Below are 24,591 nucleotides of genomic sequence, written 5' to 3'. Positions count from 1 at the left end.
ATATATATACATACATATATATATATACATACATATATACATATATGTATATATATACATAAATATATATACATATATATATATGTATATATATATAATGAAGATGGATTGACGTTATCCAACATCATCACAAAACTCGTACAAAACTAAAACTATAGTTGTGATGAACAAGAATCATAATCAATTTAAAATTTTAATAATGACAAAATATCAGTCTCAAATAATTATGATATTATGATTTTGTTGTATATTGATGTTGTATAACTTTATATGATTTTCTTATATGAAACACATTTACATGTATGCCGAAGTGGAGGACACGAGATGATAATATATTGGAGTGAATAATTCAAACCAAAAAACATGCAAAAGGAGATGAGTGTTAGAAATATGTTCGACAACTTCTCCTCCAATATTCAAATAAAAAAAAACGTGAAAATCAATTATAAATTTATAACTAGAAAAATATGTATGTTTAATTACTATAATTGAGATTCTAATTAGTGGGAAAAATATGTATCTTAGAAATAGGAGATTTTTAATTAGTGGGAAGAATTTTTTCTAATTTAGATAATTGTGAAGAATATTATTCCTTTTGATTTGGTTGTAATGACGTGGCAAATGAGCTGATGATTTGACTGTGTGGACATCCTCCATTGCCTTATTTAGGTCCACGCGTCGTCTTTCCATTGGAGATCCATTTCTTTACAGTGTCGATGGTTCACACGGAACACGATTATACCCGCGAGTGAGAATACCTCTTTTTTACTTCATTTTATGCGAGAATTATCCTTGGTGACGTGAGCCCTAGGATGGGCTCACGTGAGCGGCAGCACACTCCCGCAGGGAGAACTGAGGGAGGCGACCAGATCACGTGAGCCGCGAAGCACAACTCCGCGCTCGTCGTCTTCAGCGGATCGGCCTCCACGTCATCGATCCGCGTAGCGATGCGAGCAGTGGACGGTGGAGATCGTCCGTCCCTGAAGCCGGTCGCTCGTGGGATCCCAAACCCTTCCTCCCGCCGTCTTCCTCCTCTATTTCTCGATCGATTTTGATTCCCTTTTTCCCTTGATTTTTTTTCGATTAATTTCGTTCTGCATCCGAGGAGGAGGAGGAGATGAAGGGAGCAGCGACGGAGGGGGCGGCTGAGAAGGAGGAGAAAAGGGAGATGGACGCGGGAAAGAAGAAGAGGGAGGAAGAGATCAAAGGCGTTAACGGGAAAGCCGACGTGTATGAAGTCGATGACGATGAGGTGGAGGAGGATGGGGAGGACGACGAGGAGCCGGAGGAGATCGTGGAGTTGGATGACGACGACGACGATGGTGAGGGGTCCGATGATGATGACGACGATGCTGATGATGATGATGACGAGGAAGAAGAAGAAGATGACGATGTGGAGGAAGTCACACCGCAGGGGCATCGCCCCCAAGTGCAGGCGGCGGATGATGACGAGGAGGAAGATGAGGATGAGGACGAAGGCGGTGACGGAGATGACGACGACGATGACAGCGACGACGACGAGGACGATGGCGGGGGTGAGGAAGAGGAGGTATCTCTCTGCCTATTTCGTATAAATCTCTCTTATCTACTTCATATTTGCTTGTTTTGCTCATTAATTACTCGATCTAATTACCGTGCTTGGATTCTGCTCAGCTGCGTTTAGTTCTTGTAGATCTAGACATTTGTATACATAAAGATCTTAGTTTTGTTCTTGGAATGTGTTATTGGTGAAACAAAACTATGCCTTTCGACGCAAAATTAGCTGATGCTGCACGGAGATCATCCTGCAATTAGCCTAATTTGGGTTGTATCTAAGTCCAAATTGGTACTGTGTACTATTATCCATCGAAGTCTCTGATTGTTCATACATCAACTTTTTGGACTCACAATGATAAATCAGTTGGTATGATCATGTATTTGTGCTTCTTTTCGTATTCCTTAATGATGCCCTCCTTGGTGTGATTTCTTTTGTGAACCAAATAGATCATTACAACAATCCTGCCAAAAATTTCTTTGCATCTTTGTAGTCATATCTTGTAATATCTCAATTTTTATGTTGCTTCCTCCTATATGTCGATTTGCTCTGCTGAATCATATCTAGCGTAGTTATAGATCGATCTTAAGCAGTAACCACAGATAACTGAGTCTCTTTTAGTTTGTGGAAAGCTCTCTCTCCTTCAGTGCACTGACATACAAATTTGTTTTCGACTATGGATACTCTAATTTGGTCTGTTCATTGGTTAATATGATGAACCTTTAATTTCTCTGGAAAACTTTCCCACTTATTGTTCTTTACATTCTTATTTTTTTTAATTTCCAAAGTAAGACTTGGTTCTTTTACGTTCTTTATGTCAGAACCTCTTTGCCTGCATGTACACATCATAATACAATCTTCCTCTGCTGCCATTCATCTTCTCTTTCTCCCTTGAGGGATGCTGCTGCCCATCATCTTATTGCATATTGAGACAAAAAAAAATTAGGGCTCATCGATGATCCTATTGAAACTTCAAGTTTTCAAGCATTAAACATGTCTGATTATTTCCTCTCTTTTTTTTCATTTGCCATATTTTGCATGGTTGGCAATTTTGTCCTGTGTCCTGATGTTTACTTGTTCTTTTCTCATTTTCTTTTCGCATAAGAATCGATTCTAAAGAGAAATTTTCCAAAGTGATGCCGATGCTTTGTGAAATATTCAGCACTACCGCCATCTTTATATGGATTCTCCATGGTACATATTAAGCTACTATTTCCTTTTATCTTGGCTCATTTTATGATGCTTCGAAAGTTACCTAAGCTCCTTATCTGGTTATAGTGAAACAGAAACATCGATTTCTCCTCCCCCCCTTTTTTTTTTGTTGTTTCTTGAAGTAAAAGCAAGTTTGGTAACAAAAGGAGGCTGGAGAATTATTTGTTTGAGAAAAGCACAGCACATGAACCCGGACAAAAAGTAGCTTCCATCATGATAATCTTCAAAAAAATTTTGGCAGTGAACACTTCACCTTCAGAGTTGAGATTAGACTAAACCAGCGTTACCAAGCATGTCATGTGCTTTGATTTACTCTCTTTTTCTAAAGCGCAAAATCACCTAAAATCATTGCTGTGTTAGATCTTAGTAGTTTCTGTGCCTTCTGAATGTTGCATTATTTTAGTAACCTGATGAATTGGCACATGTTTGGCTCTATTTCATGTTCCAACACATGATTGGTCTTTTGTACTCGATGCTCCTCTTGCTCACATCTTCTATGCCATCTAACACTAGGAGGAACTGGGAACCAAGTACCTTGTGCCGCCAGTGGGTCGTGCAGAGGAAGAGGAAGATGCAAGCGACTTTGAGCCGGGTGAAGAAACCGACGACAATGATGAAGATGATCATCAGGGTCACGGTGGTGGTGGTTCCATCAAGGATGGTACCTCATCAAAGAGGAAAAGATCAACCAAGGATGATTCAGATGGCGACAGCAAAGGCGACGACGACGATGATGACGAGAGGCCACCAAAGCGATAGTACATTGGTGATCTACCTGTTGTCCAAATGACTTTTGTTTGAACTTTTTATAAGAGCAAAGCCCCCCATTACTTGGTGTTTATTAGGGTTTTAGATAGCCTGATTGGGGATGATAGATTGGATCTGCATGCATTGTTTGACAGTGTGTTAGTTAGGCTTTGTACAAGTTAGGAACTTTCATGTGTTGGTGATAGGTGGCAGTTGTTTCACTAAGATCACATCTTAAATCTATGTTTGCATTCCTCGTGACCCTTGGAATCTTTTGATTGACCTTTCTGTTTCCAAGTTTTACTGATGATTTTTGGATGAACATTGATCCAAGCGTGCCCGTGATCCGACGGTTTGCAACTCACATCATGCTTGCACCGATCCTAAGGCACCTGACGCTGCGAAGGGATATCTAAAAGCACCGATTCTTTGTAGGTCTTCGTCTTAGTCTTCGTTGATGAATCAGTCCAGCTGACGTGCTGCTACTATGGCTTGATCTATTCGTTTATCTCTGACCCTTTCTATCATCGTCCTCGTCTTATGCAGTACACTAGTCTTTCTTTTCACCATCTATTTTGAGTGCTGATACTGTGTGATATGAACATAAATCGAGGATTTGATTCTGAAACGATGTTCACAGTGAATTGGCGATGCAAATGGATTGTACTTACTGTATATCAAAGGCCTAAGAATGCTTAAAAATATTTCAGACATAACGAGGTATTTTGAGAATATATCAATGAATAAATATGAAACAGAAACTCAAATATCAACTGGTTGGAACACAGTCGATGGTAGGTCGACCTTGGGACTAAAATTTCCTATTGTTGAAACATGCTTCTCTTGAACTCGACTGCTCGCTATTCATGAGTAACTTTACTCGATCAGATTTTGGTCGTCCATCCCAAATGGAGAGAATGGAGATCCATTGATGAGTGTTGCAACCCATGTTTCAAGAGATTGGATGGTTCATCCAAAGAGCAAATCTACTAAGCAAGACAAAGAAGAGGCATCGAAAGAGCTTCCGAGTGTTTGACAAAGAAGAGGCAACAAAAGTCCCTTCACAAAGGAGATCAACGCTACTTGAGCTTCGAGTGTTTGTCAATACCCCTATCCATTATGCATATTTCTAGCAAATATTATTTTTGTATTTCTTTTTTCTTCGGAACCCTCAGCTTCAAGTGTATTAGTAACATCCAAACAAAGTTGGAGCCATCAAAAGAAACTGCTTCCTTTTTCTTAACTATTTTTCAAGGGAAACTCCAGTTCAGCATTGTAATCCGGTTACCTCTGGATTTTCTTACAGAAACCTCTACTCGAATAATTTGTAATTGATCGACCAGGCACGCACAAAGTCGTCGGGGATTAGCAGGAGTTCCAGTCAGCGCGAGCTGCACCTAAGGCCATCAACCACCCTGGATCATTTGGCCACAACAGGTCAGCTTACTGCCCTCATCAACAGAAGCATGGCACAAGTGGCATCCCCCCGTGTGACCTCCAAAGTGCAGAGAGCAAGGCATTTTTCAACATCAGCTTACCACAACTTCAAAAGCAGCAGCCCATCAGCACACCTCTCCCTTGAACAGCATTGTCCATGTGGCCTCATATCTCAGCCAGTTGCAATTATTACTCAGTGTTTCAAGGACAGCCGCTCTGGCAGCACAGCATCGAAAACAAAAGATAAGTTCAGAAGATTTCTCACTGCAAATCAAAAATAAAAAAGAAAACAAAAAACTATAGATGCAACTATACAGAGCCAAATTCATAAGTAACGATTCCGAAAGTGTAATTGCAACAGATTTATCAGTGGGAATTTTAAGTCTCACTTATTAGTTCGTACGTCACGATCATTGAGGTGCCCCAAAGTGACATGTTTAAGAACCTGGGTCCGAATCCTCTGTAGAACCCTCTCCAACCATCGTCCTCGAGGAGCCTCCTTGTTGTCTTCATAACTGATGGCCTTCCCGCATAATCGTTCATGACCTAGGTCATAGGAAGAAAATCTTCAGCTTCGAGCAACTATGATGATGCTATGATTTTCTAAGGTCAAAAGTCTCTTTTTATTTCACTTCTCCATCTACTTCTATAACAAGAAACTGTAGCAACTAATCTTGTTGTACAAAGGGGATTCTGAACCATTAGATGACAGAGACAATATTCTGATGAAATACAATAAAAGTTCAATTTTTCCCCTCCAAAGCACCATGTTAAAAGACTTGGAGCTAAGTGCCCTTCAAAACTGTGCACTTTGGGTTCCATTAGAGGATTCAGTGAAAATTTATGTCGAATGATTACCTCTAAGGGAAACAAGCTGTTATTTTAAGAGAAAAGAAGATATCCGTATTCTTGACTGAGACATGATGACTCTCTTGAACAACCAAGATCATCAGCCTCTTAGTTTCTGATATTATGAATGTCAAAGTGACTGCAGCAGAGTAGCAAACATGTTTTATGACACCTATCTGTACATTATTTTCTTCAAAAGAATAAAGTTTGGCACTATCAGTGAGTATTTGAACAAGATAGGACTAAATATACCTGCAGCCGTGTCTTGACTGTATCTATCGGAGTAGTGATAACTGATGAACAAGCACTAGCCAGTGTTCCGGCTGTTGCCTGAACAGTTACTAGCTGTAACTGAGATGGTTTTTGCTCCACATCATTTCCATAGCCCAGGCTCCTGTCCAAGAAAAATGATAACAGATGTTTGTGCATACACATTATGAGCCAACCTAAGATATACATGCTGCATGTAATTTCTGAACAAATCCAACCTAAATAAATAAAGGGAACATATTGTGATAAATGTACCTCCAAATAACATGTTGAGCAGCACCATAAGCACCCCACCAAAGAGCAGTTGCAGGTGACTGGGTTGCTACTGTTATCCCAAACCCTCTATAAAGACCACGAATTCCTTCTTTCTTCATCACTTTGCGGATGACATCAAAAGGGCCATTATATGTAGTCATTTCAGGTAGGCCTTGGACCATCAGTCTCTGGGAAATCTAGAAACACCAACAGAACCTAGGTTTAAGTACAAGAATGTGCAGAATCCTCAGGTAAATCTAGTAAGCTTGTGTTGATCACAACTGCCCCCCATGACACCTATGCTTTTCATAAATTTTTTTGTCCCTTTTGAGGTGCACCAACCATTCCATCCCTCCCCCAAAAAAGGAACACCCTTGAAATAGCACTAATCTAATTTGCAAACTGACTTTGATTTTACCAAGAATAAACAAAGCAATGCAACAAACCAAATTACTTAGATTCTGGTTTCATGTAGAGAGAAGAAAGGCTGTGCACAAATAACACTTATGAAACCAGGACATTTTTAACAAGGCACAAATTCAACCTTTTCCTCTACAACCCTAAACGATGTTGACTCTTAATTAATTATTAGAAATTTTGAAGACAAGGATACTACACTGCTCTTTCCAGTTTCCCCTAAAAGAAGGATCACATACTATATCTATGCCAAAGTGGTCAATCCTAACATTTTTGAATGGGACAACAACATGAAGAGTCTAAGCTCTAACAAAGGAAGGATTGAGGGAGTCCAGATCATGCAACATATGATCATATTTTTGTTGATTCAACTTCAACAGCAAATAGGTAACAACTATAACAACATCAACGATGTGCCCAAGCACAAATTAATTATTATCCCCTTTGTTATCATCTATGACAAGCTGGAAGAATGTGAATTCATGGTCCCTAATCAGGGAATCAATTTTAGTACGTTTAAAAACATGTAAAGGTAAATTGGATGTTTGGAGTTCCAAATTGCAAAACAATTAATGAGTGGAATGAAGAGAACCTACCACATCCAAGGGTACAAAATAAATACATGAAACTATGTTTGAGACCAATCCTGCCACTCCATTAGACAAAGCAATACGTGTTGCCTCGGAGACATTCAGACCCTCTGTGTTTTTGAAAATTATATCTTTAGATACTTCAAGTGATGTAAGAGCCAGCACTCGACCTGGCAATGATCCAATGGCAGAGGTAGCAAAACCTCTATAAAGTCCAGGAATTCCATCATGTCTCAGTATTCTTTTAAACACAGAGATTCCACGCATGTGCGATAACCCAGCTTCAGTAACTTGCATTCTAGTCTTAACAACGGCTGTTGGATGTAATAACCCAGACTGAAACGTAAAGAGGACAGCACCAATGACATGAAACTTTGTCTTGTCCAACCTTAACACCAAAGTAAAACAAAAAATTAGTTAGATCTTTGGACTGTCAGAAGCTTCCAGACAAACTGACATTTCTTATAAATTCAAAAGAGATTAATGATATGTCAATGAACAACATCAAAAGAACTATGTTTGAGGGAAAAAGAGAAAAAAACACAGATGTCTGTGGCTCCATGCACACACACATAGTTAAGCAGAGTAATACTTCCATCTACATGAGACATACGCTTTGAGAAGTGACTTCTAAAACCAGAAATAGATAAGCAGAAACATTCTAGACCTCCCACTTTTCAGTGAGTGGAGTTGAAGATGTACATATTTATCAGAATGAAGTGCTCTATACTAACAACACAGATCAGCAATAAAGCAGAAACTCATTCAACACATTATATAAATTAGCTCTTAGATAAGTCTACACTGACCTTTTAAGGGTCATTTTAAATCATTCAACACATTATATAAATTAGCTCTTAGAGCACCCAACAAACTGGATAATTCCAATTGCATTGATTGGTTAACATAATTAGGTTTTTATGAGCCAAATTCAATTTGGGTAATATATTTTCCATGTACATCACATGGTCTCAAGTCTGGATTAAATTTGAACTTTTAAGACACAAATCTAGGATACATCTAATGCAATCCCCTGGGTCACTTTATTAGTCCTGCCTTAGCTGATCTAAGATCTTGATTTGGAGAAGAAAGTGTTAGCCTTTAGGTATATCATGAGTAAAAAAGCACACAGCACAAATCAGCAGCATTTAGATATATTATGACAGGACAAGATTCACTGAAAAAGCCAGATATACATATATATGTATATGTATACATACACATACATGTACATGTATGTATACATACACATACATGTACATGTATGTATACATACACATACATGTACATGTATGTATACATATATATGTATATGTATACATATATATATGTATACATATATATATAAATATATATACATATATATATATATATAGCCTTAGAAGTAATCTTTTATCCCACAGAAATTATTTCTTCAACAGCAAAAACGTCATTATCTGAACGCCTAATTTTCATAGTCACTTCTCCTAAAAACCCTCTGTGAGGCGTTCCCAACTCGAGGAGTTATGCTGTCAATAACCTGAATGTGATATAAAAGGGATCAGATGTTGTCAATGATGATATGACAGGTGATTCTCATAATAATGCTTTGTGAATTTTGCTACCGGACAACATTTACAACTTATTAACAGAACTGTTGCATACTAATCAGTGTGATCTTTGATCCAATTGGAAACAGCAGTTACAAGAAATCATATGAGATCTAAGACTCGATTGTTGAAAGCGATTTATTTTCAAAATCTCCTGCATTTTAAAGGCAGCAGAGCGACATTCTTACTTTCAGTTTGAGGTTTTAGGGTTCTGCTATTAGTCAATTGATCTAGAGAGAATGATCGCATCTTTGTAAAAGTAATTATCTCAACCAATCTATGCTAGAATGGCTACATTGTTGCCTAATACTACTGAACGGTAAAAAGAAAATTGATGATGTTTGTTTGAACTCCAAAAATTCGTAAATGGATATGTGATCGCTAGCTAGGATGTTTTAAGTGAAGTTGTGTAAATAATCCTGGCTCGTACGACGAGACCTTATTAGGTTTTAACTTCCTTTTTGTTCCCCATCCGCCAAGCGCTGTAGACTACTTGGTCAAGTACACGAGCAAGATATCCAAGAAACGAACTATATACTACTAGGCTCAAATTATACGATGAAGAAATCCAGGAAACGAACTACATGCTATGTGGCTCAAGTATACGATCAAGAAAAAGAAGGAACCAACTATACACTACATGAATACACGATCAAGGAATCCAAGAAACGAACTACGGACTCCTTGTCTCAAAAACAAGATCAAGAAATCCAAGAAACGGAGTACATGCTACTTAGCTCAAGTATACGATCAAGAAATAAAACGAACAACTATAGACTACTTGTCTAGAATACACGATCAAGAAATCCGGGTAACGAACTACAGACTCCTTGGCTCGAGTATACGATCAAGATATCCTCCAAAAGAAGTCGAAAGAAAAAGAATGTGAACCTTGGAGACAAGGATGAAAGGAAGAAGCGGAGCGGACCTGTCCCAGTTGATATTGGTCTCGGAAAGGGCGAAGTCCGCGGCCGAAGCCTCTGCTTCCACCGCCATCGGTCACCTTCTTCCGCCGCCACCGCAGCAGCTGCCCTCACGGGGGCTGTTTCTTGGCGCTTGCTTGCTTCGTGTTGGTGGCCAAGCAAAGGAGCGCCTCGTACCGGACTCGTCTCTTCCCTGCTTTGTTGGGAATGGACACCTTCTACAAAACGGAGTCACGAGGGTAGGATGGAGAAGCTTCCAGAATAGGGGCGAGAGACGAGACGCCCCGCTGCTGATCTGGCTCCGTGGAGGAAACACCGCCCGGATGACTTTTCGTGGGTGATTGCGTGGAGGTTCGTCAGAGTGTTCTCATAGGTCGCAATCGCGGGCGCCATGCAGCTGCGGATCTCTGAGCTCAGCAATTGGGTGATGTGCTGTAGCGACGATTGTGTCACTTTGTTGGTCAACTAATGGGAACAATAAGAAAAAAGACATTACACTACTCGTGTGAGTCGTTGAATTTTAATGAAGACAAGTATTATTTATTCAAAAAGGAGTTTTTATAATAATTTCCCCGTAATATATGTTGAACAACCGATCAAACATCTAGAAATTGTGTCACGTGTGGACGCGAAGCATTCCTCTTTTTGTGTTCGAGCCAAAGGTGTCAACCATTCATTTCAAGGACCACTAGAAGGTCAAAAAGGAAGGCAGCAGGCGAGTACCCACCTGTTAATTAGGTTCTCGAGTGCAAATTTTGTAGGAAACCAGTGAAGGTGTCGAAGCAAGCTTCAACTAACAAGAAATGAATCAGCCAAGTATCGAGCCAGAACAACGTGGCACAGAAAAGAAGCAGCTGCTCTCTGGAGAAATATATAGCACTAAGAACCTAGAAATCCAACTACAACTGGATTCATTTGCCAAGATGCAGACAACCACGAAAGAGACTGCAAATTCTACCAACAAACACAAGAACAGCTAGAATCAATAAATCCTTAAAAAGTACATTTATTTAAGATATTATAGAAGAAAAAAAAAGAGTTCAATGGACATTTTTGAGATTTCTTGAAATCTAAAATCTTATCCAAAGGTTACAGTGATACTGCTGAGAATCAAGACAATACAGCACTGAGAATGAGCACTTGGTAAGAGAACAAGGAACATATTTAATTACCAAGTAAAGAAAAAACAAACTTGCTGAAAAGGAGGCATTTATATCCAATAATGATTTATAGTCTGCTACTTTATGGAAAAAACTAGGAAAGGAAGTAATACAGTAGACTCTGCAAAATATCATACCAAAGCCAAACTTTAATTGGATTCACATTATTAACCAAATCCATGACATAATTATACAACAGGAAATGGGTCTTTCATAGTGGTTAGAGTGTGATCCTTTTACCAATACAATACCTCCGCGATCAACTTGAATACAAATATATAGAGACAACAGAGGCAAGGATTTGTTTTGATTGAAGTCTTAAGCAAACAACAAGATTTCTCTAACAATACCCAAATATAGTGTGAGAAAAAGCATAGGTTAGCAAAGATACTGAACAATGTTCAAGGACCCAAGAGCATACCTTACAATCTGCAGTGCTGATACTCCACAATACAGTAATACAAAGTAGACTAAACAAAGACAAGGAGAAGGACAGAGATGTCAATGACAATAACAACAAGAAAGAGACTTAAGAGGTCACACACGATGCTAATAATTAAGAAATAAGTATTTTTCCTTTCTACCGTATATAGATACACAAACTATTTTCTAGTGACATGATTCAACAAATCACAGCCCTAAGAAGGCGCATTGCTTTCTTGCGTGCTCCGGAATCAATTTTGATACAATCTCCGTCGGAACACCCTTTAACTCTGTTTATAATCATGCATTGCCAATAAAGAAACATGATTTTCAAGAGGGCGAAAGGATGAATGAAAAGAGGGTAGCAAAAGAATAATGTTATGCAGAAGGGATGTTCCATCCCTGACTTACCATTAGGCTTGAAGTTGAAGAGTGGAGGTAGATAACGACCATTTGGTAATCGAGCACTTGGATCTCGAAGCTCATCAAAGAATGGATGGATCAGTGCTTCCAACTGCACGAATAGCAACTTACTAAGACATCCCAAATTTCTACGTGGATTAATTTAAGTCCTTGGCTACAGTAGTTAAAAAGTGTGCCAACTCACAGCCGTGCTCCTTAAGTTTGGAGAATATTGAAGAAGCCTAGAGACAAGATCTACTGCTTCACGTGGTGTTCTTTTATGAAAAATCTGACAAGAGTACAATATCTGGTTAAAACTGTAGACAGGAGAGATAAAAGAAAATAGAAGTGATTTGAAATTGAAAACAAATAAGATGATGAAATGCTAACTAAATTTACCTTGTGCCATGGGTGAGTTTTGATGTGTGGAAACTTAAACTCAGTGTAATTTGGATTCATGCATTTGATTTCTTCTCTTGTTGGGGTACCCAAAATCTGCACCATGCCAAAAGAACAGATGAAATAAAAATCGTGGTACCAATGATACATCTAAAAAGAATAAATGCAAACTGCGAATGGCACCTTGATAATTTCAACGAGTTGGTCGACTCCACTCTCACCAGGAAACAAAGGCTGTTGACATGTCCAAAGAAATCATTTGCATTTTTTCATATTCTTCTAGAGTACTACAAAACATGGTTTAGGATACAGGTTGAACCGAGTACAGATTGATTGGTCTGTACCAGGCCAACCAATAATCAGTATAGAACCAAATGACACCAGATGGTGGTACATGTCAGTGTCAACTTCAACAACACATTGAAACTGATACCAAAATGGTATTCAAAACATGCTACAAGGCAGTAATACCTGTCCTAGAAGAAGTTCAGCAAGAACACAACCAGCTGACCAGATGTCAATTGCTGTTGTATACTCAGTGGCACCAAATATAAGCTCAGGAGCTCGATAATATCTGGAACATATGTATGATATATTTGTTTCCCCTTTCACCTGTTAAAACAAAAAAGTCATCTATATCCAGACACAGGTATTCAAGAAAAATATTGATGGATCGACAGAAAGGATGAAGATGTACCAAAACTTTGGCACTCCCAAAGTCACATAGTTTCAACTGATGTGTATGTGGGTTGACCTGTTACAGGAAAAAGTTAAAAGAAATTATATTACTTAAACACAAAAACCTAATATAATTACAGAAGTATAACAATACATATCAAAAGCACATCAACATATATAGCTATATGCATCATTATATAAATTAACCTGGGAAAGGTATAGGCAAAAGATACTGTGTAAATATACAATAAATACCATGTAGAACAACTAAAACAATTATATATGCACTTCAACATCTCAAACAAATACACATACATCTTTTCATATGGAAACTAACTTCCATGTGTTAGTTTGACACAAATTAAAGATTCCAAGTAATCCTTATTTGAACAACATTATGAACATCAAATCAAATACATCTATTTTCCTTGTCCTTGAAGACAGGGAAATGGTTATGAAGCTCAATTTTCTATCCAGAAAGATGGACACAAGAAAATGGTAAAATATATACCAAAAGATTTTGTGGTTTGATGTCTCTGTGGCACACTCCAATGCTTCGATGAATATAAGCCAATGCTCTACAAATCTGTCAATACAAAGGAAGAATCAGGGCATGTTCCATTGGTACTTTCCAGAGTTGGTTCATTCAATTAATAACTGGATGGCAATAATAACATCATAGCACTTTAAGAAAATAACAAGAGCAGCCTCTGAGAATGACTCAAACGAGCACAAATCTAATGTTGAAACTTGAAAGTAAACACGGTAAATGGAAAAAGTTTGTTTCAAATGAACTTTCCCAATAAAACGATTTGTCAAATGAAGCCTGACAAAAGAAGTTTAAATTTACCTGATACATATAAAGTTTCACGTATATCAATGGCATACGCTGATTCATCTTGTTATAGTGCTTGATTACTCGATGAAGAGTCTCAGGTACGTACTCAAGAACCAAGTTAAGATAGAGCTCTTCTTTTTCAGTTGTTGAAAAGAAGCAATGTTTTAAGCAAACAACATTTGGATGATCAAGAAGACGCATGGTTTGCAACTCACGGTTCTTGTACCTCTTGTCTTGAAGAACCTTCTTTATAGCTACTGTCTCAACCGTCTCTAGACATTTTGCCTAAAGGTAGAAAAATGATTAGTAGAACAGATAAATACAAAATATTGCAGAGCTACAGGTAATCCTAAGTTACTATTCTAGCAGACAAGGAAACTGCTAAACTCACCTGGAATACGACTCCAAATGATCCATGCCCGACAACACGCTCAGCCATGTAGCTTATAGTCTGCCAGGCATCCAAAATAAGTTAACAAAGGAGGAGTAGAAACTGACAAATGCAAAACAATGATGATGAATTGGATGAGCAACATCAGGTAACAGGTATTTTTAGAATCAATTCACTTGGAAATATTCACAGAGCTAGCAGATTTACCTGTTTTGGCTGGCCATTTCTGCCACCTATAGTTGTCACAATTATATGGCCTGTCTCTGTCCCGTTGCCATCAACTACAGTAGCTTCCACTTCCTACAATTACCGTATAAATAATTACTGATCCACATGTTTGCTTCTCAAATAATTGCAGCATTTTTTCCACTTACAATAATGGGAAATAGATAAAGCAGTATTGGTTCAATTCATCACTCAGTGTATTTACTTACCTTATCATCTTTTATTTTCATAACATTCATTGCATGTGGCAAAGTGTCCACAGAAACACTACTACCAGTGGTATCTTTCAGCCCTGATGAGGGTGGCAAGCTAATTGAAGCCATTCAGTACAGAAGGTAATTTAATGATCTCAGTAACCAGTTCCTCATGTAAAAGAAACGGATCCCGAGAACAAGTACCTATAAAGAAACCAGAATTCATGTCATTAAGACGAGCCTTGAGGCATAATTTCTGGAATGCAAATTCAAAAGAACCTCATGCAATGATCAATGTTGTACAAATAATTGAGAATTAGGCTCTCATAAACATACAGTGCTTACAAACATCTACATCAAAGCAGATACTCAAACAGATAAAGAGTAACAAATTTATATCCGAAGGCATGTAAAAGATAGAACTTGTTTATATAGATCAACAGAGGAGGCCAACAAAATGTTTAACCAACTCTCAACTTTGCTCACATTACATCGAATTGATAATAGCTACCAAACAACAGAATAAAACAGCTAAAATAAGTACAACGTTACGTCTTATATCTTTTCCATTTAGATACAACACAGCAGTAAAGTGCAGCAGAAGCTAGCAAAGGAACACTAAATTTCATGCAACGAGTCAATGTATGGTGCCTTTGACCAAGTTAACTGTCATTAATTTCCAGCATCATTAATCATCCACAGAAATTAATGAAGTGCAGCAAAAGCTAGCAAAGGAACACTAAATTTCATGCGACGAGTCAATGTGTGTTGCCTTTGACCAAATTAACTGTCATTAATTTCCAGCATCATTAATCAGCCACAGAAATTAACTTACTGGTCCCCATCATAACAAACCCATTCTTGAAAACATATCCCTAAAAGCAATATCAGATGACAATCACACAGAAATACCCAGCCCATAAAAGAGGCATACCCAGTTCATGAGGCTCTTGTTAATATCAGGTGTGGGGATGATCAATGTATGCAGTCTTCCTTCTATATTTAGAAAGATTATTTCCAAGACTTGAACCCTGATCTCCCAGATCATAAAGGACCAAATCCCCAGTCTACAGCTTCACCTAATTTTAGCAACTTAAAAAGACTAACAAACGAAATCGTCAACCACTTAATTAATGGGCATCATCTTAGACATTTCGGTTGATCTAGGTTCCAGTTTTACCAAACTTGCCATCCGTGAATACCACTGAAAAGGGAATCCATTGTGAAACTTCTCAACCACGTAACTGGTCTTCTCAAACTAAGATTCCCATAAAAGATCATCCATGACCTCTGCAGCAATCATTTCACTTCTTCATCATGAAACACAAACATGTAATTATGCTATCCTCAAACAACGTTCGAACGTCAGTCAAACAAAGAGCTCCATGATCACTAGGGAAGCTCAAGCATGTCTAACTCATATCTGCGGCAACTATAACGAAATAGAGCTCCATGATCACTAGGGAAGCTCAAGCATATCTAACTCATATCTGCAGCAACTATAACGAAATACTCTATATTAGGAGAAAACAGAAAAAAAAAAAAAAAATCTAAGAGCTAGAAGAACAAGAGCAACTGATTCAGATCATAACACAGACCCTGGACCTAGAAGGAAAAAAACAAGGTTTAAGCAACGAGCTTCCATAGGCAACAAAGGACCAAAAAATGTAAAGCGTCAAACCCTAATAAGATCTCCTTCGATCTGCTCTGACAGTCGAAATCGTTACAGATCTGAACACAAAGACGGATAGAAAGTACCACAAAAGGTCGAGAGAGCACGGATCCATAAGATCAACAACTGGGAGAAGATCATAGCAAGCTCAAACCTAAAAACCTGTTAAACAGAATAAGAAAGAAGAGTTCGGGCTGCGATTCTCACCGACGAGAAATTCAGCCACCGATCAGGCAACGAGAATCACTGGGAAACAGATCATCAAGAGATCGAAGACTTGACGTTCCCCCCTCTCTCTCTCTCTCTCGACCTTCGCACTCTCGCCTCGGGGGTTGAGGAGAGAAATGAGACTCGTGTGAACACGAGGTCGAACTTTCATTTGTCTTTTTCTAGTATTTTTTCGCTTTAAACCTTTACGGGCTTTTTATTTACTGAGGGTGTGAACGTCGGGGTTTAAAATTTTCAATTGAAACCTTCGTATAAACTTAATTTACAGATCCCGGTGACATTTCACCTCTTCTGCTACTATATATTCACAATTAAGGCTCCCTTTGGGTTTTATTCCCACTTAAGGCCTCTCTCTATGCAACATTTGGCTGTCACGGTTATAAGTGAGAATAAGTGAAAGTTCAAAGGACTTTTTCATAAAATCGCCCATAAAATTGTCCGATCGGTCGAGAGATACGAATCACGAGTTCGTCTCACGCATCTCAAAGCATCAAATTAATGTCTCCTATCCTATAAAGATGAAGCTTGTGCCAAGACACGCATCCACTGGAATCTACGTAGATGTACGACTTCTGCAGAAACGATTCATGGGAACGCCAAAGAACGTTCTCCGACATAAGCAGTGATATGCTAACTCACTTGGTAACTCATCGTGGGAAGAGAACTCCTGATGGCAAAGCCTATTTCTCTCTTTTCGCTTAGTGCAACGATTATTATCCGCTTATCTTACGCTCTGATGAGTGATGTACTTGCAATCGTCCTTCGCTAATGATGCGGAATAAACTTTTGAAGGACATAAAAATCCACTCGGATCAATCATTAGTCTCCCTTCACTAGTCATTCAAGTATAAAGATTAATCTCCCGAGCTTAAATGAAAATCTTGGATCGAAAACTTCTATTAATTTTATCGAAAGGGTTAGATCGAGAATTTTCTCCGTCATTGACATGAATAAATCTCGAAAGAATATACAAGTCTATTTGGATCAATCATTAGCCTCCCTTCATTGACTATTCACGTATAAAGGCTAATTCCCTAAATTTATATGAAAATCTTGGACCGAAAACTTTTGTTGTTTCATATCATAGGAAAGGTTAGATGGAGAACTTTCTCTATTATTGACCGCTTATACACGATCTCTAATGAAACCAAGATGTATCCTGACATATTAGAATCCCTAAGAGACTCAGAAATATGATCGATCATCAAAGTCCCATCTCGAACATACAAGCAGTACATCGGAATCTCCCCCAATCGAATCTTCTTCGACTCCGATCATCTTATATAGATAAGCTCATATCTCAAAGATAATCGTGTTGATTCTCCATCCAGAGCACGAATAAAATAACAGACGGTAAGAGAAAAAAAAAAAAAAACAGTGAAACCAAGGGATAGAAGAAAGAGGAAGGGGTAAGGGTAATAAATAAAAGTTGGACAAGTGCAAGAAAGTAATATCTAGATAACAAAAAGTTGACTTCTAATGTATCAACTAATTAATTGTGTCATGCTGACTGCTAGAAGATAATGCAAATTTTATTTGAAGATATTCTTACATTTATCAAATGCTGGTTAAAGTTTGATACTATTGACTTTCTTTATTAGCAGGGAGATATTTTGCATCTACAAAAGAGAACAAAGGTGTTTAGAAAATATGGTGACAATTTGTAGAAGGAACAAGGATGTAGTTTGATTAGTTTTCATGAGGTCCACATTAGTTTATATCATTAAAATATAAGATTCTTAAACGTATCGATTTCTTTATTATATTGGTCATATAGAAAGTATATTACCGGTTAATCATCATCTAATATATAATCTTCACGTGATGTCCATGGTAAAAGAAGAAGACGAATGTCACTTTTCACCCGTTTGCCCATGTGAACAATAGTCTAATATAAATGGTTATAGGTTAGGAAGGTCGTTGGAGATTATTAAATGCTACTTCTTCGTGGAATCGTTCATAAAATATTTTATTCTTTATGACTAGATATAAAATATGATTTTCAACACAATGAAAAAAGAGATTATTTTTTCAACCACTCACATCTACACTCATATACTTCATGTTATTAACTTAACGTCAAGAAGATCGGATCGGAATACCTTTCTCGATTTCAGTCTTCATGCAAGTGACATTTCAGGAGTTTAATATTTTCACGTTGGATAACTTTATGTATATGGGTCTGGAGCATGTCTCAAGACGTTAATGATTTTTTTTTCTTTTAACACCATCAATAATCCATTACTCAAATGCCAAATAAGCAAATGATGAAATAAATAGAAAAAGTAATCAGTTTAGCCACTTTTAATTCGGATCTACAAATTGGCTCAGATGCTTTCTTGCGGCCCAATCGAGAACTTCCATCACAGCACGTGCGCCTACCAACGCAGCGGACAGTGTCCTGTGCCATCGCCACGATACAACTGGAAGATCCTATTTTAAAACATAACTGGAGAGGATCCAGTTCCCAACCACCACTAACAGGCCACCTAACCCTCCCAACACATGATTTAAAGAGTTACTAAGTAATCCCTCCAAAACGGTACTCCCACCTTACTTTCTAATCTCCACCGTCTATCTTTTCCAAATTAATTCGATCACGTCAGATGAACGGTTCGATTAAAACAAAGAAAAAAGTGGGACATACATAACCTGCACAATATTTGCGCACCCGAATCCTACGGTTCATATAGTTTTCCTGAACGATACCGACGGTGGATGTCGGATCTCGCATAAAGTTTCCACTATTAATTAAACTATGCGGCGGCAATTAGCGACCGCCGAGGGGTAGGTGGATGCATTGGCCACCGTCCGCCAAAGCAAACCCGTCTTTTCCCATCGATGCGAAGCGCCCACCTACCCGCCAAACGAATCTGGGCCGTCCAATACTCCAAGTTGATCATCTCCGAACGTTATTTAAAGCGATGTCTAGCGTTGCTTAGGGGCGTGGTGATCGTGTCCGTTGGAGCCACGGGCGGAAGAACCGAAGAAGGGAGGCGATGGCCAGGAAGAAGATCCGGGAGTACGATTCCAAGCGTCTCCTCAAGGAGCACCTCAAGCGTCTCGCCGGCATCGATCTCCAGATCCGATCCGTCCAGGTGCTCTCATCCGTCCCCAATCGATAACAGAGCCTCGGTCTATCGATCTCTTACGATCGTCCGTTTCCGGGGTTGTTTGGTCGTTTTATGTTCTCGATGATCGATTCGTATGGTTTCCTGTGAAGTTTGAATCTGATTTCTTTGGACGGGATGATGAACGCGTTCTAGTTGTCGCGCGTCGGTCGAAATTGCTCCTCAAAATGAGGGGTTTCAGACTATTTTTCGTGATCGTTGAGTTGATGTAGGTGACGGAATCGACGGACTTCAATGAGTTGGTGAACAAGGAACCATGGCTTTCGTCCATGAAGTTGGTCGTGAAGCCCGACATGCTGTTCGGCAAGCGTGGAAAGAGCGGTTTGGTGGCTCTCAACCTAGATCTGGCTCAGGCGGCTCAGTTTGTCAAGGAACGTCTGGGAGTGGAGGTGATCTATGATGTTTTATGATCTTCTTATGCAATGAGATAACCGTGTGATGGAATCTAATATACTTTCTTTTTGCTCAAAGGTTGAGATGGGAGGGTGCAAGGCTCCGATCACCACGTTCATAATCGAGCCATTTGTTCCCCACGATCAAGAATACTACCTCTCTATTGTGTCCGAGAGGCTGGGTTGCACCGTCAGCTTCTCAGAGTGTGGAGGCATTGAAATAGAGGAGAACTGGGACAAGGTCAAGACGGTATATCTTCCTACAGAGAAGCCTATGACAGGCGAGGCATGTGCTCCTTTGATCGCAACGCTTCCATTGGAGGTGAGGTGCACTCGTTCGTAGCTATACATCAAATTATCGCTTGCTTGCTTTTCTTATTATACTAGTAACCATCAGAAATTATATACTATGGTGATATACTTCATTGTTGCTATAACTAGGATGCCTTGTTGCATTAATTGGCTCAGGTACGAGGGAAGATAGGGGACTTTATTAAGGGAGTTTTTACTGTGTTCCAAGGTAAGCCAGGAAATTAAACATCTCTGACTGTATATGCTCACCTAATAATAGATTCCCACACAATACTGTTTTCTATGTTCTTGTCTCCAAATATGTTATATGCAATATATAGATATAGAAGGTGGTAATGCACATATGTTAAGAAGTAGACTGTTCATAGGTTATTACAGAAGTCTTCTTCTTGATGACATATTTAAATAGATCTTTCTATTTGCTACTTAGTGTCCTTAATCTGTAGATATGTTTTTTGGTTCACCCCTTGTTTCATTTTTGTGCTCATGATTCATAGTTAGCATTGATTTGGTCCCTTGCATCTTTTACAGATTTGGATTTCAGTTTTATAGAGATGAACCCATTTACTTTGGTAAATGGTGAACCATACCCACTGGATATGCGAGGAGAATTGGATGATACAGCTGCTTTCAAGAACTTCAAAAAGTAGGCTATAATTCTTTCACTTGAAGATTGGCTTATGGAAGACATTCTTTGACTAACTTCTCGATGAAATTTAACACGCTGTGTAGGTGGGGAGGCATTGACTTCCCACTTCCTTTTGGAAGAGTCCTGAGCCCTACAGAAAAATTTGTTCATGAACTCGATGAGAAGGTAGCAGCATTGATGATTGCATCTTTTCATTTCTATTTAATTGGTACCTTTTACAGGAAGTTGACAAGTTTTGTATTTATAATAGCCCATGTTATTAGAAACATCTTAATTTTGTGTGGTCATGTATACTCTACAGTTTGGCGCATTGCTTTGTACTCTTTCATTTTCCTTATTGTTTCACCTCTTTTGAGATCCAACTTCATTGTGCTCTAGCTTATCATTTGTATTTAGCATTATGATGGATGTTGTTGACATTTTAGCTGGTCCAACAGTTTACTCGTAATAAACTTTATGCAACGAGCTTTTTAAATTTTTTGGAGACCTCCAAACCAAATCATGCCATCTGTTGAATCAAAACTGAATTTGAGTGCAGATATAAATCTTAGAAAAGAATTATCAGTAGTTTTGGTTTTTATCAGACATGAAAATGCTGGAAATGATATTAATTGGATTGATAATGTTACTTGAACTTTTCTAAAGCTAACTAGCTTGCCTGCTGTTTGAATTGTATTTGGTTTGTTGTGCTTTGATCCATCCCCATTGTTTCTTCTTGTTCCTGGACATTTTGAAGTTTGGTTTTCACTTTCTGGATGATATAAAAGTAAATTATATCTATGAGCTACTGTAGTGCAGTAAGAACAAATTATATCTATCAGCTACTGTAGTGCAGTGAGTTACTTGTGGACATGTATGTTTTTGGAGGCATCTGATTATGAAAATATCGTGAACTCGTGTGGCTTAGGTATATGAGAGTTTTGGGGGAAGTCTAAGAGGTCTTATTTGTAATTCTTTGCAGCCTTTGATGGTCACTTATTTGATGCTATGACTATGGGCTTAAGACGTCTGGAGGGGATCTTTGGTTTTTTTTTCTTTGTCCTTTAAAAAAAGGAAGGAGATGGTGATTTTTGATTTGGATATCTTTTTCCAGTCATACAACAGCTTCTTTCTTATGCTATTCAAGTATATTTTGAACACAATAATGATGATGAAAAAGGATTTGCATTTTGATATTTTTCTTTCTACATTCAACCTTTATGGTATATTGACCATAAAATATTAGTGAGAATGGTTTTAAACATTAATTGTTAATCTGTGCATGACAACTGTTATGTAGTTTAAGCTTTCTTTGTTGATATTCTGTGTATGTTTCCATGCTGTATCTGTTTAGTTGCTTCTCTTCTTTTGCTGTAAAATCTGCAACAATTTATAATTGCAATCATACGGATTAACTTTTCTATATATGATACTAATGGTGAACCAGCATGCTACAATGTAAAGATAGATCTGTTCAATGAGCCATCGGCTGTAAGGTTTAGGAATTCACCATTACCTTTAAAGGAACAGCTGCAGGACTGAGGGTTTCTGATATCCAGTAAAGCATTTACATTTCTTTTTGCCAATCCATTATTGTTACTTTGAGATACCTCTATAAGCTGTCTCAACTCAATCGGTAATTACTCATTGACCAACTGATACTGCCTTATGGAGCTTTTCTGGTGACATCTAGCATCTTCTTGTCAGAAGATGCAGGACATGTGCAAGAGGTCATGAGAATTCTTTATGCTTGATTTGATACTGTTTTCTTTATATAGATAACGTAGTTTTTTTAGAATATGCTAGACCTTGCACAGGATCGGAGATTGCATATATCATTTAATTTTCTTCTGGCTGTACAAATCCTATCCTGTTCTAACAAACCAACCAATTTTGTGTGTTGGAGTTGTAATCATGATGTTTTTCCGTTCCGTTTTGAGCAAACTAAATGATTTTGATTACTTTGTTGCAGACCAGTGCCTCCTTGAAGTTCACTGTTCTAAATCCAAAAGGACGCATATGGACAATGGTAGCTGGTGGTGGTGCTAGTGTCATTTATGCTGATACGGTTAGCTTGCTTCCATCACATCTCAGTTTTTCGCAAAATTTATGTAGGACTTTGATCACATTAGATTGCTTCAGTCTGTTAAGCCTTATGACAGAAATTTCTACCTTGAAATTTGAATTCATCGTTTATTAGGTCGGAGATCTGGGCTATGCATCTGAACTTGGAAACTATGCGGAGTACAGTGGTGCTCCAAATGAGGAAGAGGTTCTTCAATATGCCAGAGTCGTTCTTGATGTATGAATTCCCTCCCTCATCCTTCTTGTTTCTCTTCTTTTGGGTTCATTCTTTGTTCGACTTCTCCTTAGCATCGACATTGAACACGATGTTTTTCTCTGTATCAGTGTGCAACCGCCGATCCAGATGGCCGAAAGAGAGCTCTTCTCATTGGAGGAGGTATAGCAAACTTTACTGACGTTGCTGCTACATTCAATGGCATCATCAGGGCACTGAAAGAGAAGGTTAGTTCACCAAATTACAGCCGTTTTGTATCTTCTCCAACTCATGATGTACTTCTTCCATATTTATTCACAGGAATCAAAGCTGAAGGCAGCAAGGATGCACATCTATGTTAGAAGAGGGGGACCAAATTATCAGACTGGTCTGGCAAAAATGAGGAAAGTGGGCGAGGAGCTCGGAGTTCCTCTGGAGGTAACTCGATGCACATCTTCTCTATGAGGGGAGACGCTTATCGAATTCGATGGCCATATGCTCATCCAATGACTTTCTGTTGCAGGTATATGGACCGGAGGCCACGATGACAGGAATTTGCAAAGAAGCTATTGACTGTGTCATGTCTGCTGCATAACTACCATTGCATCGATCATTTCTTTTACTACCCTTCATTGTCTTGCTAATCAAAACCATGCTTCAGGAACAATGTGTAGCTTCAGTGAGAAATTTGACATGTGAACATTAGAATACATGATTGTTGAGCTTCAAAGTTAATTTGATCATGGAAATAAATTAAGGTTCCTTTTTGAAGTGTCTGATGTGAAAGCTTGTGTGATTCATGAAGGTGCCTATCTGCATAGGAAAAAAGATAAGGTGCGTGGTACCTGCTGCTGCTGCTGCTTCTAACAGTCGTCGCCAAACGCTCCTATCGAGAAGAACCGAGTCTTACCGATCAGTATTCTAGCCACCGACCAAAAGAGCAGAACTTAGTCTGCACAGGTACAGCAGTCATCAGCCGGATAAAACTGGTTAATTACATGTTATCCTTTGTAGTTTGTGTTTTGATTTTTACATTGGCATTTTTATTATTATGGAAGTAAAACATCTCGGACGATGTTAGTGGTTGCGCACAACAATGTCACTAGCATCGATGACGATGCAGTTACTTGGCTACCTCTGACGATAATAAGGTCGTCTCTCATTGTGATGTCATATGCCTCCACGAGGAACACATTGCTAACCTCATCATTTCCCGCTCTACCTAACGTATATGGTGGGGGTCGCTCCCCATCCTTCGACTTTTTCGCAGTCTCATTCTCTTAGGAGCAGTATCCCGGAATCCTCAAATCTCTCTCTCATCCTATTGCCGTTAAGAATGTCTCTGCCTACCCCCTCCTTCCCCTCTCTCCCCTGGTACGCTCCCACTTCGAACTCTCCATCGCCTCCCTCGACTCAT

At 38.7% G+C, this 24,591-nt stretch overlaps 4 protein-coding genes across 5 annotated transcripts; 2 read left to right on the top strand and 2 right to left on the bottom strand.

The window, feature by feature from the left end:
* Window positions 1-1,032: 1,032 nt before the first annotated feature.
* On the top strand, window positions 1,033-3,754 carry LOC103972392 (uncharacterized). Its single transcript, XM_009386719.3, has 2 exons — window positions 1,033-1,549; window positions 3,260-3,754. Exons 1-2 carry the CDS (start codon window positions 1,118-1,120, stop codon window positions 3,503-3,505), a joined length of 678 nt encoding a protein of 225 aa, XP_009384994.2. The 5' UTR covers window positions 1,033-1,117; the 3' UTR covers window positions 3,506-3,754.
* Window positions 3,755-4,708: 954 nt separating this feature from the next.
* Window positions 4,709-10,150, bottom strand: LOC103972393 (uncharacterized). 2 transcript variants are annotated; one of them, XR_010502108.1, is made up of 7 exons: window positions 9,829-10,033; window positions 7,318-7,699; window positions 6,305-6,501; window positions 6,032-6,173; window positions 5,320-5,476; window positions 5,032-5,146; window positions 4,709-4,908 (listed from the first exon to the last, which is right to left on the bottom strand). XR_010502108.1 is itself a non-coding variant. In XM_009386720.3 (6 exons), the coding sequence occupies exons 1-6, from the start codon at window positions 9,894-9,896 to the stop codon at window positions 5,124-5,126; spliced, it is 969 nt and encodes a 322-aa protein (XP_009384995.2). In that variant the 5' UTR covers window positions 9,897-10,150; the 3' UTR covers window positions 4,709-5,123. The 2 variants fall into 2 exon arrangements, 1 of the variants encoding a protein (XP_009384995.2); XM_009386720.3 differs by having other exon boundaries at window positions 4,709-5,146; window positions 9,829-10,150.
* A 1,190-nt stretch (window positions 10,151-11,340) lies between these two features.
* On the bottom strand, window positions 11,341-16,554 carry LOC103972394 (shaggy-related protein kinase alpha). The gene is made up of 13 exons (XM_009386721.3): window positions 16,413-16,554; window positions 14,549-14,737; window positions 14,322-14,414; window positions 14,115-14,174; window positions 13,736-14,008; window positions 13,397-13,471; window positions 12,905-12,961; window positions 12,679-12,819; window positions 12,391-12,441; window positions 12,208-12,303; window positions 12,014-12,097; window positions 11,818-11,920; window positions 11,341-11,696 (listed from the first exon to the last, which is right to left on the bottom strand). The coding sequence occupies exons 2-13, from the start codon at window positions 14,660-14,662 to the stop codon at window positions 11,614-11,616; spliced, it is 1,230 nt and encodes a 409-aa protein (XP_009384996.2). The 5' UTR covers window positions 14,663-14,737; window positions 16,413-16,554; the 3' UTR covers window positions 11,341-11,613.
* Window positions 16,555-19,372: 2,818 nt separating this feature from the next.
* LOC103972390 (ATP-citrate synthase alpha chain protein 2) lies at window positions 19,373-23,945 on the top strand. The gene is made up of 11 exons (XM_009386715.3): window positions 19,373-19,531; window positions 19,777-19,953; window positions 20,036-20,278; window positions 20,425-20,476; window positions 20,800-20,914; window positions 21,001-21,082; window positions 22,869-22,964; window positions 23,097-23,198; window positions 23,306-23,422; window positions 23,496-23,612; window positions 23,698-23,945. The coding sequence occupies exons 1-11, from the start codon at window positions 19,433-19,435 to the stop codon at window positions 23,767-23,769; spliced, it is 1,272 nt and encodes a 423-aa protein (XP_009384990.1). The 5' UTR covers window positions 19,373-19,432; the 3' UTR covers window positions 23,770-23,945.
* Window positions 23,946-24,591: the final 646 nt, after the last annotated feature.

Source organism: Musa acuminata, chromosome BXJ3-11, assembly GCF_036884655.1.
Source record: "Musa acuminata AAA Group cultivar baxijiao chromosome BXJ3-11, Cavendish_Baxijiao_AAA, whole genome shotgun sequence".
Taxonomy (NCBI): domain Eukaryota; kingdom Viridiplantae; phylum Streptophyta; class Magnoliopsida; order Zingiberales; family Musaceae; genus Musa; species Musa acuminata.
This window is presented reverse-complemented; position numbering and strand designations above follow the sequence as displayed.